This window comes from Rosa chinensis, chromosome 6, assembly GCF_002994745.2.
Source record: "Rosa chinensis cultivar Old Blush chromosome 6, RchiOBHm-V2, whole genome shotgun sequence".
Classification (NCBI taxonomy): Eukaryota; Viridiplantae; Streptophyta; class Magnoliopsida; order Rosales; family Rosaceae; genus Rosa; species Rosa chinensis.
Window position 1 is genome coordinate 11,299,317 of NC_037093.1, and position 15,749 is coordinate 11,315,065.

The 15,749-nt window shown below is 40.2% G+C and overlaps 2 protein-coding genes and 1 pseudogene across 2 annotated transcripts; all 3 read right to left on the reverse strand.

Moving 5' to 3' along the window:
- Window positions 1-248: 248 nt before the first annotated feature.
- LOC112172632 lies at window positions 249-1,595 on the reverse strand (annotated as a pseudogene).
- Window positions 1,596-12,666: 11,071 nt separating this feature from the next.
- On the reverse strand, window positions 12,667-14,832 carry LOC112172317 (scopoletin glucosyltransferase). Its single transcript, XM_024309608.2, has one exon. It carries the CDS (start codon window positions 14,233-14,235, stop codon window positions 12,802-12,804), a length of 1,434 nt encoding a protein of 477 aa, XP_024165376.1. The 5' UTR covers window positions 14,236-14,832; the 3' UTR covers window positions 12,667-12,801.
- LOC112170807 lies at window positions 14,696-15,481 on the reverse strand. The gene has a single exon (XM_024308103.1). It carries the CDS (start codon window positions 15,479-15,481, stop codon window positions 14,696-14,698), a length of 786 nt encoding a protein of 261 aa, XP_024163871.1.
- Window positions 15,482-15,749: the final 268 nt, after the last annotated feature.

Here is a 15,749-nt window from a genome sequence, read left to right on the forward strand (position 1 = left end):
GGTTTGATTAGTTAGTTAACAAGTCACTTTCTTCTTTGTTTAATGGCCAAATTAGTCCGATAATTTGGAGTGTTTGAAGATTCAAATACAAAATGAAAACAAAAATGCTAGTCTTTTCCCACCAAATAAGCAAATCGACCAAAATCAACTCAAACACTAAAGCCTTCCACTTTCCAGATACCTAAAGCAAAAGCATGATCGTTCATCATTACTTTGTAAATTGCTTATAATAACAACTCCCACCTACAGAACCAAAACTTTATGTAATATTATTACAAAGTACTGTATATAATTTACAAAACCCAAAAGATTAAAAAAAAAAAAACCATCTAAAATTAATCATCTTCATCATCATCACCATCTTCATTCCCTGATGATTCAGACCAAGATCGTAATGATGATGACGATGATGATGATGTCGAGTTTCTGCAAAACTCAAATCTGTTATCTTCCATTTTCTCCACAACAAAATGGCCCAACAAATCCACAGCCTGCACCAGGTTTTCCCGGCAAAGAAACTCGTCGCTACTAATCTTCTCAACCTCTCTAGAAAAATCGTGAACAAAAACATGGGTCTTGTCCCTGCCGCCCTTCTTGCTCCGGGCCAAAACTCCGGCGGTGAAAATCGGCGCCATCCGACCCGGCGACGACGGAGAATACCCACTTGGCCCGTCGACCAAAATCACATCCCAAGGGACTTGGTATATGTGATTCGGCAAGTCGTTGATCCCGAGCTTGCAGTCGGAAAATAGCAAGTTCTGCACCGGACGACAGTCGTTTTGCACTTGAGATTTGGTGGAGGAGAGGAGGGACTTGAAGTCCTTGACCGTGGTGGCGAACGACACGTCGTACGCTTCGATTCCGTGGTAGGGGTGTGACTGTTCGAACTTGGAGATGAGGAACTCATTGTCGTCGAGGAAGACGGTACGGCCGTTGAGATTGAGCGCGTGCCAGAGGAGGGACTCGTGGGTGAGGCCGAAGACGAGGAAATTACACCTGTGCGAGCAGGCAGTCAGGGCCGTGGAGATGGCTGTGATTTCGGAGAGGGACATGTGGGACGATGCCGATGAGGCGTTGGAGGAAATGGCGTAGTGGAGAAGCGCGTCCGCGACGGAGGGCGGGAGGGGATAGTGGAGGTGGGGGAGAGAGAGGTGGGGTTGGGGAGGGTGGTGTTGATGAGGGCGAGGGCGAAAGCGAGAGTGAAGAAGGTGAAGAAGAAGAGGAGCCATAGGCGGTGGGAGACGGAAGCGGAGGCATTGGTGGTGGGTTTGTGGAAGTTGGAGGAAGGGTGGAGGAGGATGAGCTTGGTGTTGGAGTTGGCGGTAGTGGTTGTGGTGGTGGTGGTGGTCTTCATTGAGGGAGTGAAGAGGGTGAGAGAGGAGGGAGTTGAAGACTTTAATTTGGCTCTGTGATTTTCATTTAGTTAAAGGGACAGAGAAATCACGGAGGGGATTGAGTGGGACACAGATGCCAATGTGGGTTTTCTATCGGAGAGGACGGACGTGGGCTCAAGTTAAGGTCTTGAAGATGAATAGGTGGCGCCTTCTTGTTGAAGAAAATGATGAGGGGGTAAAAATTAGAGTTAAAAGTGTAAAATAATTTCCATATTCATTTTCAGACCTTGTAAATAAGGTATGAGATTTGCAGTCTCATTATAAATAGCAAAGAGATGAGAAGTCTGGAATTCTTGGGCAATTCATTATTGCTTTACTAAGTTTTTTTTTTTTTTTTGGTCAATAATGTAACGTAGAAAAGTTGTGATATTTCTCTTGTTTTGGTGGAAGATGTCAATTTTTTTCATTTTTTTTATTTTTATCAAAAAAGAAATTCATTAATGAACGAAGATTGCAATGAGATTAGTAGCAAAGAGCTTCAACTCGAAACTCTGCATACTTTAGACTTCACTAGTGAAGTCCATACTGACACACTGATAGAACCAACTAGACCCCAACTCCGAACACAAAAAATGTTGACTTAAACTCAAGGCTTCCTTTGCAAGACGATGTGCAATCTTGTTGCAATCGCGCTTCACAAATCGCCAACTACAACTAGCAAAAGACTTAACTACAAGCTTGACTTCCTCTAAGATATGGCCTTCGGAACTTAGGTCTTACGCTCATCATGCAAAGCATTTAAAACTATCAGAGCATCACCTTCAACTTCCAACTTTGTAGAACCAAGGTGTAGTGCAAATCTGAGACCATGCAATCATGCCAGAGATTCCACTGCTCTTGGGGACACATTGCCAACCTGGGATACAGCCAACGCCCCCTTCAGCCTACCCTGCTGATCACACAACACTGCTCCCACACCGCACACTCCTCTTTTAACGTTAGTAGCGCCATCGAAATTCAACTTTAAGCAGTCCGGGCTAGGGGGAGACCAGACTAGGGGGTTCAAATGTGGAGTGGTTGTAGATCTTACCGTTTCTGAGCCCGTCAAATTTAAATGCATAATTTTGGCATTGGGCGCCTCATATTATGTCTGCCACACCCCAACAGCAGCTATCAACTCTTCAGGCTTTAAGAATTTCTCCTCATGTCGGTGTAAGTTCCTGTTTCTCCAAAGCCACCAAACAACATACCCGAAATTTTCCAAGTCACTCCCTACTACTATACTGCAAACATGTGAGAATAGATCCATCACGGAGGGCTCCTTCCATGTCTTGAAAACTTCACTCAAGAACGACAGCTTCCACACTCTCTTGGGTTTAGGACACTCCCAAAAAACGTGAATGGCTCATTCTACATGTGCACCACATTGCCTACAGCTTGCCTCATTCACGTACAATCTTTCTTTTCTACAATATTTCACCACAAGGAAGATAATTATGCATGACCCTCCATAAGAGAAGCTATATCTTGTATGCAGGGCCGGTCTTGAGGTTTTTGATGCCCCGGGCAAAAAAAATTTGGTGCCTAACTACCCATATATATATATATATATATATATATATTCATATGTAAAACAGTACAACTTTAAACGATAAACATTCGAGCATAGAACAATAAAACAAGGATTGCGATGTAGCAATTGTAAATACGTATGCATCAACATATCAACCTGCAACTTCTGACTTCCAATTAATGCATCTAAAGATGCTATGTTTGTAGAGAAAGAGAGCAAAAAAAAAAAAATAAAGAAAAAAAAAATTCCATTGTAGGGGAAAAAAAAAGTTGATCTTCTAGTGTTCAATATAGATTGAACCTGTAATTAACTGATTAAGGATGTTGAAAGCTGCAAATTGAACATCAGCGGTGACAGTATAGTCGAGATTTTGAGATTACAGGCACAAAAATTTATAATAGTTGTTAGAATAATCAACAAATACCACAAAATGCTTGTAATAGAACTTATAATGTCCAAAATTTCAACGAATTTAAAAATTGAAGAACACCCACCATAAAAAAAAATAATAATAATAATTTAAAGAACACCCAATTTAACTATACCTATTTTGATCGATCTCTATTGCAGCCTGAATCTATGGAATGCCAAAAATTATGTCTGATCACAGTAGAAGAAGAGAAAAATATAGGAGAGAAAGATTGAGAGGAGGTGACAGATGATGAAAATAAATTGCTTGATTGAATAACCATTGAAACCCCAATATTTCAAGAGAAATTTGTTTGTTTTTAAAGTTTTAGAGAGAGTTAAGAGACTCTTGAAATTCGTCTGCTATAATTGTGTGTACAATTCTCAAAGTGAGGAGAAGAGAAAACCATTTTGAAGTGAGGAGAGGAGAAGAGAAGACACTGCGTTTGGGAACAAAGCAATTTTTTTTTTTTGTTTACTGTCGACATATACTATATATAAATATATTTTTTTTATATATATATAACCTTATTTTAAAAAAAAAAAATTGTGCCCCCCTCTCACTTGGGCCCTGGGCCATCGCCAAGCCCGCCCTTGGGCAAGGCCGGCCCTGCTTGTATGGTACCTTAAGGCCCAATCCTTCTTCCAGATAGCTGAGACATTGGATGAACTACTCCCAGCCACAACTCCTCCCTTTTCGGCTGACAACTCTCGTTCTACCCAATACCCGATCTTCACAGTGAAACTACCATTCATTATATAGTGCTAAATAAGTCTGTTTGGTATTGTACGTAGACTCATTGGAAGACTTAAAATCATCTCAGCCTCATGAGTAAGGAAAAGAGAGTGAATCAAAGGTACGTTCCACGCTCCGGTCTCAGTAAGAAAGCTCTCCACCTTCCACTCAGTCAATATGGGAATAGGCGCTACCACCTTAAAGGTGGTTGGACATGGTAACCATCGATCTTCTTTAATGCCAACTCTCTGGCCATCACCAATTCGCCACCTAGTACCACTATTAATTATTGTTTTCCCCATAACAAACCTCTCCATATTGCTGATGGATTGATTCCCAAAGAAGCATAGTTGAGGTGACAGGAGAGAAATAGTGCAAGAGATGCCTATTAATCTATTATCCAAAAGATAATATGATGGATTAATCCTACCATAATCTTGTAGGATTCTTCTAGGACTCTCCCTTGATAATTTCAGCATCATAAACCTTCAAAAAATGCACAAGAAATCCGCCTGAAGAAGATTTTCGGCCAAACTGCCTATTTTGACTAGGATACGTTTTCTTTCTTTGAAGTTTCCTTCAAGAATGATCAATAATTCTCCCAAAAAAACTTCATAAAAAGCTAACAGTTATGTCTTATCGGGAAGCCTAATTTGCATTGATTTTCTGCTGTCTCATTGATGGTTATGACTAGTTCTTTGGTTCATATTGAAAAACGTCATATCTTCAAGGAGTGCTAGGCCTTTTGGTAAAGGTGCAACTAGAAGAATGCAAGAAATGCACTCCAATACTATTCCTAAGGTTAATTCTAAAAAACGCTAAGCGCTAGTCGGGCGGTAACCAGGAGCCTAGCGCCTAGAGGCCTAGGTGGATTTTTATTTTGATAACATATAATTATATAAATATACATATATATTTATTATAATTTTTATAACAAGTAACTCTCTTCCCACAAGGGATATGATAGATACACATTTGACTACTATTATATCCTTTTATTTTACCAATTTGTATAAAAAAATAAAGTAAAAGACCAATGTCATGACCAAGAAGGGTTATAAAAAATGATAACATAAAAGGGTTAAAATAGTAAACAATGTCAGCCCAGAAACCATTAAAGGTGAAACCATTGCAAAGCTCATGTCAAAACCAGGAACAATCAATCTCAAAAAGCTTCAAACTTGAACCTGTACATTAATGGTTATGCTTCATCTTCCCAGAAGCCACATCTCACCTTTTGACCCACTTCACCCACTTCACTCATTTCTCAAAATCCAAATCCCCAGCAACAAAGCTAAATTCATCTTCATCTCCACGCACTTCTCCTCCCCCAAATCCTCTCTCTCAATCTCAGAGCTCATCCCCATCTAGCCTTTCGAAGAGCAATACGCAACTCGAAATCCCGCTCAAGAAGCTCTTCGTGCCGCCAGGATGCAATCCGATCGCGAATCGAATTGTTAAGTTTGGTTGATTTGGTTTGGGATTGAATTTGTTAGGATTTGAATTTGAGACCTTTGTTATGATGGATTTGTTAATTAGTGGAATTAACCTGTTGGGGTAGGTTTGTTTGAATCATGGTCGTCGATTCCGAATTCGAGTTTCATGTTGGAGAACGAAGGGGGTTGCTTACAACATACACTTGAGGAGGAAAAAGAATTCCAGAATCCAGCGCCTAGACCGTCTAACCTCCGCCTAGACCGTCTAGGCAGCCGCCTAGAAACCAAACGCCCAACTCAATCGACTAGCTTGAAATCGGATCGGACACCCGACGCCTAGCCTAATTTTTAGAACCTTGACTATTTCTGAAGAGCTGATTCTGAAACCGCAGTTTTCTACTTTGCAGCAACTGTTTTACATAGCGATTTCCATGGACTTCTCTTGCAATTTCCAGCCAAAGGAGTGATCAAACTAAGTCCTTTGCATTAGTACTTCATGATCTATGGCTTCATTGCTCCATTTAAACTCCTATTTTTCTAGGATTGCTTCACGAAGTACTTGTGTCGCTAAAACTAGTGGTGCATGGAAAATTCGATGGAATTTCACTTTTTCTCCTCTTATCAAAATTTTCTACAAAATATAGAATTAGATTAGTCAAATCTAATGCCCCTCTTTCCATATATATATATATATGAATTATGATCTAACAAGAAAAAAAGAAGTTTTTCTCATTTTCATTATGATTCTCAGACACCATGTAAGATTTTTGGAAAGAGGGGCAATCAAATATTAGTTATGCTAATTACTACATATTAGTAACAGTTTGAATGAGGAACAATTTCGTTTCTATTATGATGTTAGACCTTTTGTAGATAGATCAAAGAGTGAGACTCCCCACCCAAATTTTTTCCCTCTCCTCTCTACATTTTCTCCAAATTTGAGGTTTAAGTGCAAGTTTAGAATTATTTTGGAAAATGTAATATAATAAATATTTTAACGCCATTATTATTTGGTCTAATGATATAAGTGTTTATTTTGTAAGTGAACTGTCCTGAGCTCAACTCATAGATTAGTACCACTATCATAATACATTCTTAATTGTATTATTACTAGTTGTTTATTAACGTTCCAATCTTTCCAATTACGAAACTGAAGTAAGAGGAACTAAATATATGATTTTGATGTTGTTGGAAGGTTGTTAGAGGTCGGGTATGATGGCCGGCCAGAAAGTCTCGAGCCAAAACTGACCGAATAATACAGCAATTGGCTGAAGACATGCAAATGGCCAAAAGTTAACAAGAGCGCGAGTTAAGGAGAGATGTCTGTTACTGGTCCAGCAAGAAGGAAAAGAAGTCATTTTATGAGTCAAATGAAGAAGACAACATGAGGGATAACGTGCGTAGAAATTTAAAAAATCAATTAGTATATGCTTAGTTAAGAATAGTGAGAATACTGTCCCTCGGGGACATCCGATAAGAATAGTAAGAATACTTGGTGTAAGCTAGGAGTCATTCATTCTTAATTTCTTATTAGACAAATTAGAGTCTCATAGGTGATCAACTTATTTGTTTTCCTCTTCATATGAATAATATTTCCAAATGAAGAATGAACCTTTACATGTAGGGAACTAAATAGTGATATTTTGGTAGGTTATCAATTTAATATTGTTTCCACGGGGCATTATGTAAGGATAGGTGCGATAAAGTGTTTTATTTTATTTTATTTTTCTATCTTAGAAAAAAAAAAGAAGCCTAAATAGTGATTGAGAGTTTAAACTTGAGAGAGACTTAAATTGGATTGTGTTCACGAATTTTCCAGAAATAATAATTTGTTTTAGTATAGTATAAACTTAGAGGGGGTTTGTCATTCTGAGTTTTATGGAATCAAAATTGAATAATGATTTTGTAATGGTATTGCTTGCTTATTCAATAAAATACTCGATGATATTCAAACCATGAAGGATTAGAATTTAAACATTGACAAACGCGCCTCCACGCACTAGATCCAGAAAAAGTTGTTTTGCTTCTCCGTCAGGCGGCACGTCCGAGCGACATCGTCGTCGGACGGGACCTCGTGTTCTAGCACCGTTTTGGCTGCTTGATTGGTTGGTGGAGGATTTGGGTCTGAAATCCGGATCAAGGATGGGGAATGGAAATTGGGATGGCTGGAAGAGTGGCCAGGTTCGATGGTGGCTGTCGGGGTTAAGAGGGTGGTGCAAGCAGCATTCACCGCTACCGGGCTCTAAGGCTCGACTGAGTTGGGGCCGTGCAGCCGATTGAAGCTGGGATCGGTGATCTTTCTGCCAGGGGATATCGATTTGATCTGAATCGATCGGTGGTGCCAAACCCATTGCAGATATGGTATCTAGCCAATGCATGGGAGTCGTCATCTCCGGTCTGGCGAGTGGCAGCGTATCCACGACAGTGCTGCGGCGGCAGTGAAGGCTCGATCGACGGATGGTGATGGGTGTGCGATGATGGGAATGTGGCTGGAACTCTTCCGGGCTTGGTGGGGCGTTTCCACATTGGTCGGGTCTTGGGCCTGGGTCATGGTGTTGGGCCCAATTAGGGCTGTATTGCTTTTACTTTTCAGTTTGTTTGGTTCTTTATTTGCAATTTATTTTTTGCTTTTAGAAAGTCCTGACCATGTTTTGGTTTGGAAATGTGGGCTTCGTCTGGGCCTGCGCACCTTGCGTGCCATGTCTGCTTTAGGTATGAGGCGAGTTCCTTACTTTGTCAAATGGTCGTAGCCTCCTAATGGCAGAATGAAACTAACTGTCACAGGGTTATATTTCCGGTGGCAGCATACTAGGAAAGCTGATATTATTGGTTACTTATGGCTCCGAGTAAGCATTATCTTTCCGGTTTGTCACCACAATTGTAAAGCGAATGGAGTAGCCTGTAGAGCACTCTTCGCTAAAGGGTGCATGTTAGAATGCATATTCATAGATGAGACGCCTGTTATTATCTCAGGTGGTTCTCTTGAGGCTTATTGTAATTTGGGGTTAAGGCACTATGTCCACCCACCCACCCCCCCCCCCCCCCCCCCCCCCCCCCCCCGCGTGTATTCTATGGTTTAATTAATGGTTAAGGCATGAGGGCCGCTACACTAGCCCTTTCTTTCACCAAAAAAAAAAAAAAAACAAAGAATTAAAAAAAATAAATAAATACAAAATCTAGTCCTTCATGGTTTGATAATCGGCTAAAAAGACATCTTTTGTTTCTTCATGCATGAGTGCACGACTGATGGCTTGAGATCTTAGTTCTCTAGTTAAGGCACTCAAATCAGACTATCAGAGTAAGATGAAACCCCTTCTTCAACAGCCATTCCCGCGACAAGGCCATTGGGCCTAGTTTGCTTCAGAAACTGCTCGAGCTGGGGTTGAAGCAAGGCTGTGGAACATTGCTTGCATGCCGATTTTTCGGGGGAAGTGGCAAGAGTGAAAGCTCTGCCAGTTTTCTGGAAGTCCGACTTCAACAGAAGGAACTTATATTTGAAAAATGTGGATTTGGGTACAAGGATTTTCAATTTTCTTGTGGGCAAAAGGGTGCATCTAGAAGAGTTGTGATCACAGCTACTTTGAGACCTCTGAAAACAAATAGCTTGTCCATGTGAATGGCTGGGATTTGGTGATATTGAGCCATAAAGGGGAAGAAGGCAAAAGAGAGAGACACAACGCATTGACAATTAATTGGTTCATGCATTCATGCCTAAAAAAAATGGTGTTTTCAATATGTGTATATCTTATCAATGAATACAATTGTACAAGATATATACATCTATCAGTGCTCTATTCTAGGAAAAGCTGTAAATGCATACAATTAAGATCCTACAATTAGTCCTAGGATGATTAGATACGATGCTTGATACATAATTGTCTCCAGCATATCTGCTATCACTTGAATGCAGATTACTAACTTATTTCTTGCCTTTAATACTCCCCCTCAAGTTGGAGTGTGAATGTCAATGACACCCAACTTACTGAGGTGTGCGTGGAAGGCTGGTGCATGAAGAGGCTTTGTGAGTAAGTCTGCAATTTGATCTCCAGTTTGCACATAAGCAGTCTTGACTTCACCCTTATTGATTCTTTCACGAACTATATGACAATCTAACTCAATGTGCTTTGTTCGCTCATGGTACATTGGATTTGCTGCGATGTGTAGGGCTGCTTGATTATCACATAATAGTTTTGTTGCTTCATGATATTCTACACGTAAGTCTTTCAATAGGTACCTTAACCAGCAGAGTTCACAAGCAGTTGCAGCCATGGAACGATACTCTGCTTCTACTGATGATCTTGATACTATGGCTTGCTTTTTACTTTTCCATGACACAAGTGATTTGTTAAGGAAAATACAGTACCCTGTCACTGATCGTCGTGTAATTGGACATCTTGCCTAGTCTGCATCGTAATATGTGATCAAATGAAGAGAACTGTGTGCAGGAAACAGTAATCCTTGGCCCGGGACTCCCTTGAGATATTGCAGAAGTCGATTATCTGTTTTAAGGTGATGTAATTTAGGCTCTTGCATAAATTGACTGAGTGTGTTCACCGCATAAGTAATCTCCGGCCTAGTGATTATAAGAGAAATTAACTTCCCAATTAATCTCCGATACCGAGTAGGATCCTTGAGAGCATCACTCCCTTTTTTGGTTAACACCAAATCAGGCTCCATAGGTACTTTTGTAGGTTTCACCCCAAGTAATCCAGCCTCCTCCAATATATCCAACGTATACTTATGTTGACAAACTAAAATTCCAGCTTTTGAATGTGCAACTTCGATGCTAAGGAAGTATTTGAGTGGTCCAAGATCTTTAATCTTGAAACAACTGTTGAGAAACTTCTTGAGATCATTAATGGCCTTCTCATTGTTTCATGTAATAACCATATCGTCAACATAAAGTAATATCACAGCAATAGAATTCTCATGGACCTGTGTAAACAATGAATAATCGGCATGAGACTGTTGAAAACTAATCTCTTGAATGGTAGAAGAGAACTGTTGAAACCAACTGTGGGATACTTGTTTAAGACCATAGAGGGATTTGTGAAGTCGACGATAACCCGGAGGAGGCAACATGTAGACCTCCTCAATATTCTCACCATGGAGGAAGACATTTTGCACATCCATTTGGTGCAAAGGCCAATCTCGCACGACAGCAACAACCAATAGACACCTAACAGTAATCAATTTCGCAACAGGGGCAAAGATATCTTTCTAATCAATGCCTTCGCGTTGAGTAAATCCCTTCCGCTACAAACAAACACTAAAACATCACCACATCAACACCATTGTTGAAATTCTTAAAAACACAGAAAACCCAAAGGCCAAAATCGATTCTTCATCCAAAACCATGGAGGAGATTGAGACAAAATTACTTGACCCTTTGATCTTGCACCATTCTGATACACCAGGACTCACCCTGGTCAACACATTACTTGATGGGCACAATTATGGACAGTGGAGCCGCTCAATGCGCCTCAGCCTCAGCACCAAGAACAAGCTAAGATTGATCAATGGAACAATACAGCCGCTTCCAACCACCAACCAAAAATTTCCCATGTGGAAACGTTGCAATGACGTGGTATTGACCTGGATTCTTCATTCAATCCAGCCCGACATCGCCCACAGCGTGATTTTTTCAGATACAGCAACTGCAGTATGGAGTGATCTTGAGGACAGATTTTCACAAGGGAATAATTCCAGGATCTATGAGATTTGACAAGAGATCGCTGAATGTCGCCAAGGCTCTCAATCAGTTGTGGAAAAGCTGTAAATGCATACAATTAAGATCCTACAATCAGTCCTAGGATGATTAGATAAGATGCTTGATGCATAATTCTCTCCAGCATATCTGCTATCACGTGAATGCTGTTTACTAACTTATTTCTTGCCTTTAATAATGTTATATAGAATAATTTCTGCAATATAGTACTTTTATGTACGCATATAAATCAGAACAAAAAAGAAGATTATACACCAGTCCTAGAACCGAATCATTATGAATTTGCATTAGTCCAGAAAAAACTACACATATAAGAAGTGCATTTGGTATTCAACAAGCAGAAACAAGCCAAAAAGCCAGAGAAACAGAACCGACTTACAAATAGAATGGCTTCAGTGTACATCTCAAAGATCATGTATAGATCCAGCCTAAAGGATCAGTCCACGTAAGTTCCGGGCCTTAACAAATAGAAACAAGCCGAAAAGCCAGAGAAACAGAACTGCCTTACAAATAAAATGGCTTCTGTGTACATCTCAAAGATCATGTATACATCCGACCTAAAGGATCAGTCCATGTAAGTTCAGGCCTTAACAAACAGAACAGGAACATTACAATGCACTAAAAAGTAATTAACATAAGTGCATCAATTTCATTTACGAATTCAAGGAATACAAACAAATCGAAAGCCAACTGAAAAGTAACAGTCTTGCCAAAAGTGAAAAGCCAATTGAACATAATCTTCGTCAGGACCATTGGATTTCACCATCCCTTTGTCTTCTGCACATCTGGAATCAAATTGAAGTATATAAGCCAGTAGAACAGAATGTATCTATGGATTATGCTCTACCAACCTAAGTAAATCATTAAATGTCTCTTAATTATACAATTCGCTACATGCAAATCATGCAGAAAAGAAAGTCCAAGAGCTAAACTTCAAATAGACTCCCAAACCCTTCAGCAACGATGTTGGGAACGACTGTGTTTGGAATGATTTAGAACTAATGGCTCTTCATCAACATAAAATTACAGAATTGCCACATCAAACTTATGAAAATGTCTTTTAACTTAGATTTGGTTGGTGTTATGATAATTTTACTACTTTTGATAATGGTTGTCCCTGATCCTGCAGGTGTATGTGAAAAGTATTATTTGTCTTTGCAGCTGATTTCAATTTGGCAAATTACTTGTTACTAGGGTATGGTACTATATTCCATGACAATACGTATTTCACTGTAACTCATGTTTGACTCAGGGCATGGAACGTAACTTTAGTGCTTGAGACTCATTTCTTAATATTTTTTTCATGTTTTACCAGTAAACATCATGCTTATTTGTTTTCTGGCAATTTGATTGTACTGGTATTGATAACAACAAAAATTACTGTTAACTTCCATTTAAACTTTCACTCTGCTTTGTCTACTCTTTGGTTGTGAGGACATGCCGATTTGATATGTATATCTTTCAATTCCATTCCACATATTATTTCAAAACTACTATACAGTAATTACAGTTTGTCATCTAGGTAGCATCAATTCATAATAAAATTTAAGAATCATATTATATACACAGTTTCTAATTTTTTAAATTCAAATTGTTCCTCTAGTAATGGCATGAGACCTTAATTCTTCAATCAAACCAATAAGATCCGAGTAAGATGAACCCCCTTCTTCAATAGCCCTTCTTGCCATTATTGCATAACCCCTGGCTCTGCTTGTCATTTCCTCTGCTTCTTCACCCAACACCTTTGTCACAGCCTTCTCTATGTTCTCACTCTTCACAATCTCCCTATCCACTCTAGTCCATTCTTGAGCACCAACACCAACCCCGATCCCAAGCACTTGGGTTATCAACTTCTCATTGTAAAACTGCTCTGCAAACAGAGGCCATGTCACCATGGGCAAACCAGCACACACTGCTTCAAGTGTCGAGTTCCACCCACAATGAGTCACAAACCCTCCCACTGCTTCATGTGAAAGAATCTTCACTTGCGGCGCCCACCCTCTTATAATCATTCCCTTCCCTTCAATCCTCTCTTCATATCCTTGAGGCAACCAGTTTTCTTCAATATTCTTTTGTTTATTGACAACCCAAATGAAATGGTACCCTGAACTCTCAAGACCTAATGCAATTTCTAGGAGCTGAGCATCACCAAAATTTGCCAAACTCCCAAAGCATACATAAACAACTGAATTGGGCTTCTTTGTGTCAAGCCACTTCATGCATTCGTGTACATCAATAGAGCATTTTTGATCTTCAACTTCAATGTCACCCTCATTACCTAACCAAAGTGGGCCTATATGCCAAGATCTTATCCCCAAAACCTTGCTAAAATGATCAGCATACGCGGATTCAAGTTCAGAAAAGCTGTTAACAAGAACCCCATAGCTCCTACTTAGTGCTCCCATTGCTTCTTCATGCATATTTTTAAATTCATTCTCAACTCCATCCCTAACAAAATCAGGAATTTTCTTTCTATTCAGCTCGATCTTGTCGGGTAAGTTAGGAATAACAAAAGGCTCTGAATCAGATGAAACCTGGTTGTGAGGCTTATACTGATGCACACACAGTGTAGCGCACAAGGCGAAGTAACTAATTCCATGGAAAATGAGCATCGGAATCCCAAGCTTTGATGCCACATCAGTAGCCCACGGAAAGAACATGTCAGCAACAAGGCAATTGGGTCTCTTTTGCTTCAAGAACTGCTCAAGCTGTGGTCCAAGCAAAGTTGTGGCTTTGAAGAACTTGGCTTGCATTTTCGGCGAAGTAGCAGAGTGAAAGCTCTCACAGTTTTCTGGCAATCCCACCTCAACAGTAGGCACTTTGATTGTGTAAATGTGGATCTGGGTACCTGAGTTTTCAATTTTCTTGTGGATGAAAGGTGCATCTGCAGGGGTTGTGATGATGGTGGCTTCGAGACCTCTGGAAACAAATAGCTTGGCCATGTGAATGGCTGGGATCATGTGGCCTTGAGCCATGAAGGGAAAGAAAGCAATATGAAGCTGGTGGCTTTGGGTTCCCATGGTGGTAGTTTCAACTCTAAGATCCAATCAGTACCAATACAACTCTAAGATGGAGCTGCAGAGAGTTGGGGGAGCTTGAAGTCGAGATAAGGTATTCCATTAGCTAATTAGAAGACTTGGTCAAAAAACAACCATATGCTTCTACGTGTTAGAAATTTTATATATATATACACACACAGATCGTATCCAGGGCGAGGTCTAGCTTTGAAATTTCAGAGCGAGGTTAGGGTTTGAGTCACTTTTCGGTCGCATATCCACATCTCAACCGTTCAGTTTCTAGGTACTAATGTATAGATCATTTTTTTGGGGAATGAAATATTTCATTAGGCGCAAAGCCCAAACAGAGCCGAAAGGCCCAAATACAGATCATCAAGGGAGATTACAAACCATCTATTCCCAGAAGAAATAGAGAAAGGAAAGAAATCTTAACAAAAACACCAAAAACCATCCAGTGGCCAGTTCATGCAACCTCCTCGTGAGGACAGGGGAGGCCATCGTTTCTGAGTACCAAAGACAAGGAAGGTGGTGGTTGGTCAGCCCATCTAAGAAGACCCACCGACCGATTGGCAAGCGATGCAGCACAATGAGCCGCACGATTCACTTCACGGGGAACCCAGTCCCAAGATAATTCATCAAAGTAAGAACTCTTGCTTCTAATTTCATTTATAATGGGCCAAATTCTCCAGTTCTTACTAGTAGATGTAGAGGTCAATTCCAACAAAACCCCTTTTGAAACCGATTCGACCATCACCTTTTTCAGATTATGATCAATGGCGAGATTGACCCCCAAAAGAATTGCTTTTGCTTCAGCGATCTCCACCGAACGACAAACAAGAGCTTTGGAGGAACCACAAATCAAATCAGCATTATGATCACGAATCACCACTCCAAGACCCCCTCTTGAGGGAGGAGTCCAAGCCACATCACAGTTGATCTTAGCGTACAAAGGAGGAGGAGGCTTCCAATGATACAGGCCAGATGAGTTGGAACTAATAGCAGCAGGCTGCAAAGCATTGGCATCTAGGAATTCGAAAGCAAGATTCAAACCTGAGCGAAGAGTAATGTCTGGAGAAACTGGTTTATGTTTATACACAAAGGAGCATGGGGCTTTCCATATCGCCCAACACAAGAAGCTCAAAATAGTAAGAGCTCTTTTCTTTTCTACTGCATTTGTGTATTTCAGTGTTATAGTGAGTAGCCAATGATCAAGTGTTGTGAAAAGCTGCTTATCAATTCTGATACCCATAGGAGACCCAAACCAGATTGCTTCAACCCAAGGGCATAGAAATAGAATATGTTCAAAAGATTCCTCATAAGTCTCACAGATAGGACAGAGGGGATTTTGAGAGAGCTTTCTCCTATACAGATTCAACATAGATGGGGCAGCCCCACTTGGAGCTTTCCACATAAGACACTTGATTTTAGGCAGAGTGTATAAGCTCCAAATCAACTTCCAACACTTAGTATCAATTAAATGGGAAGAGCCACATCTAGTAGATAATGAATTAATCTGA

Coding starts and splice junctions, on each gene's coding strand:
- LOC112170807 (XM_024308103.1), bottom strand. CDS start 15,481: ATGGGTATCAGAATTGATAAGCAGCTTTTCACAACACTTGATCATTGG.
- LOC112172317 (XM_024309608.2), bottom strand. CDS start 14,235: ATGGGAACCCAAAGCCACCAGCTTCATATTGCTTTCTTTCCCTTCATG.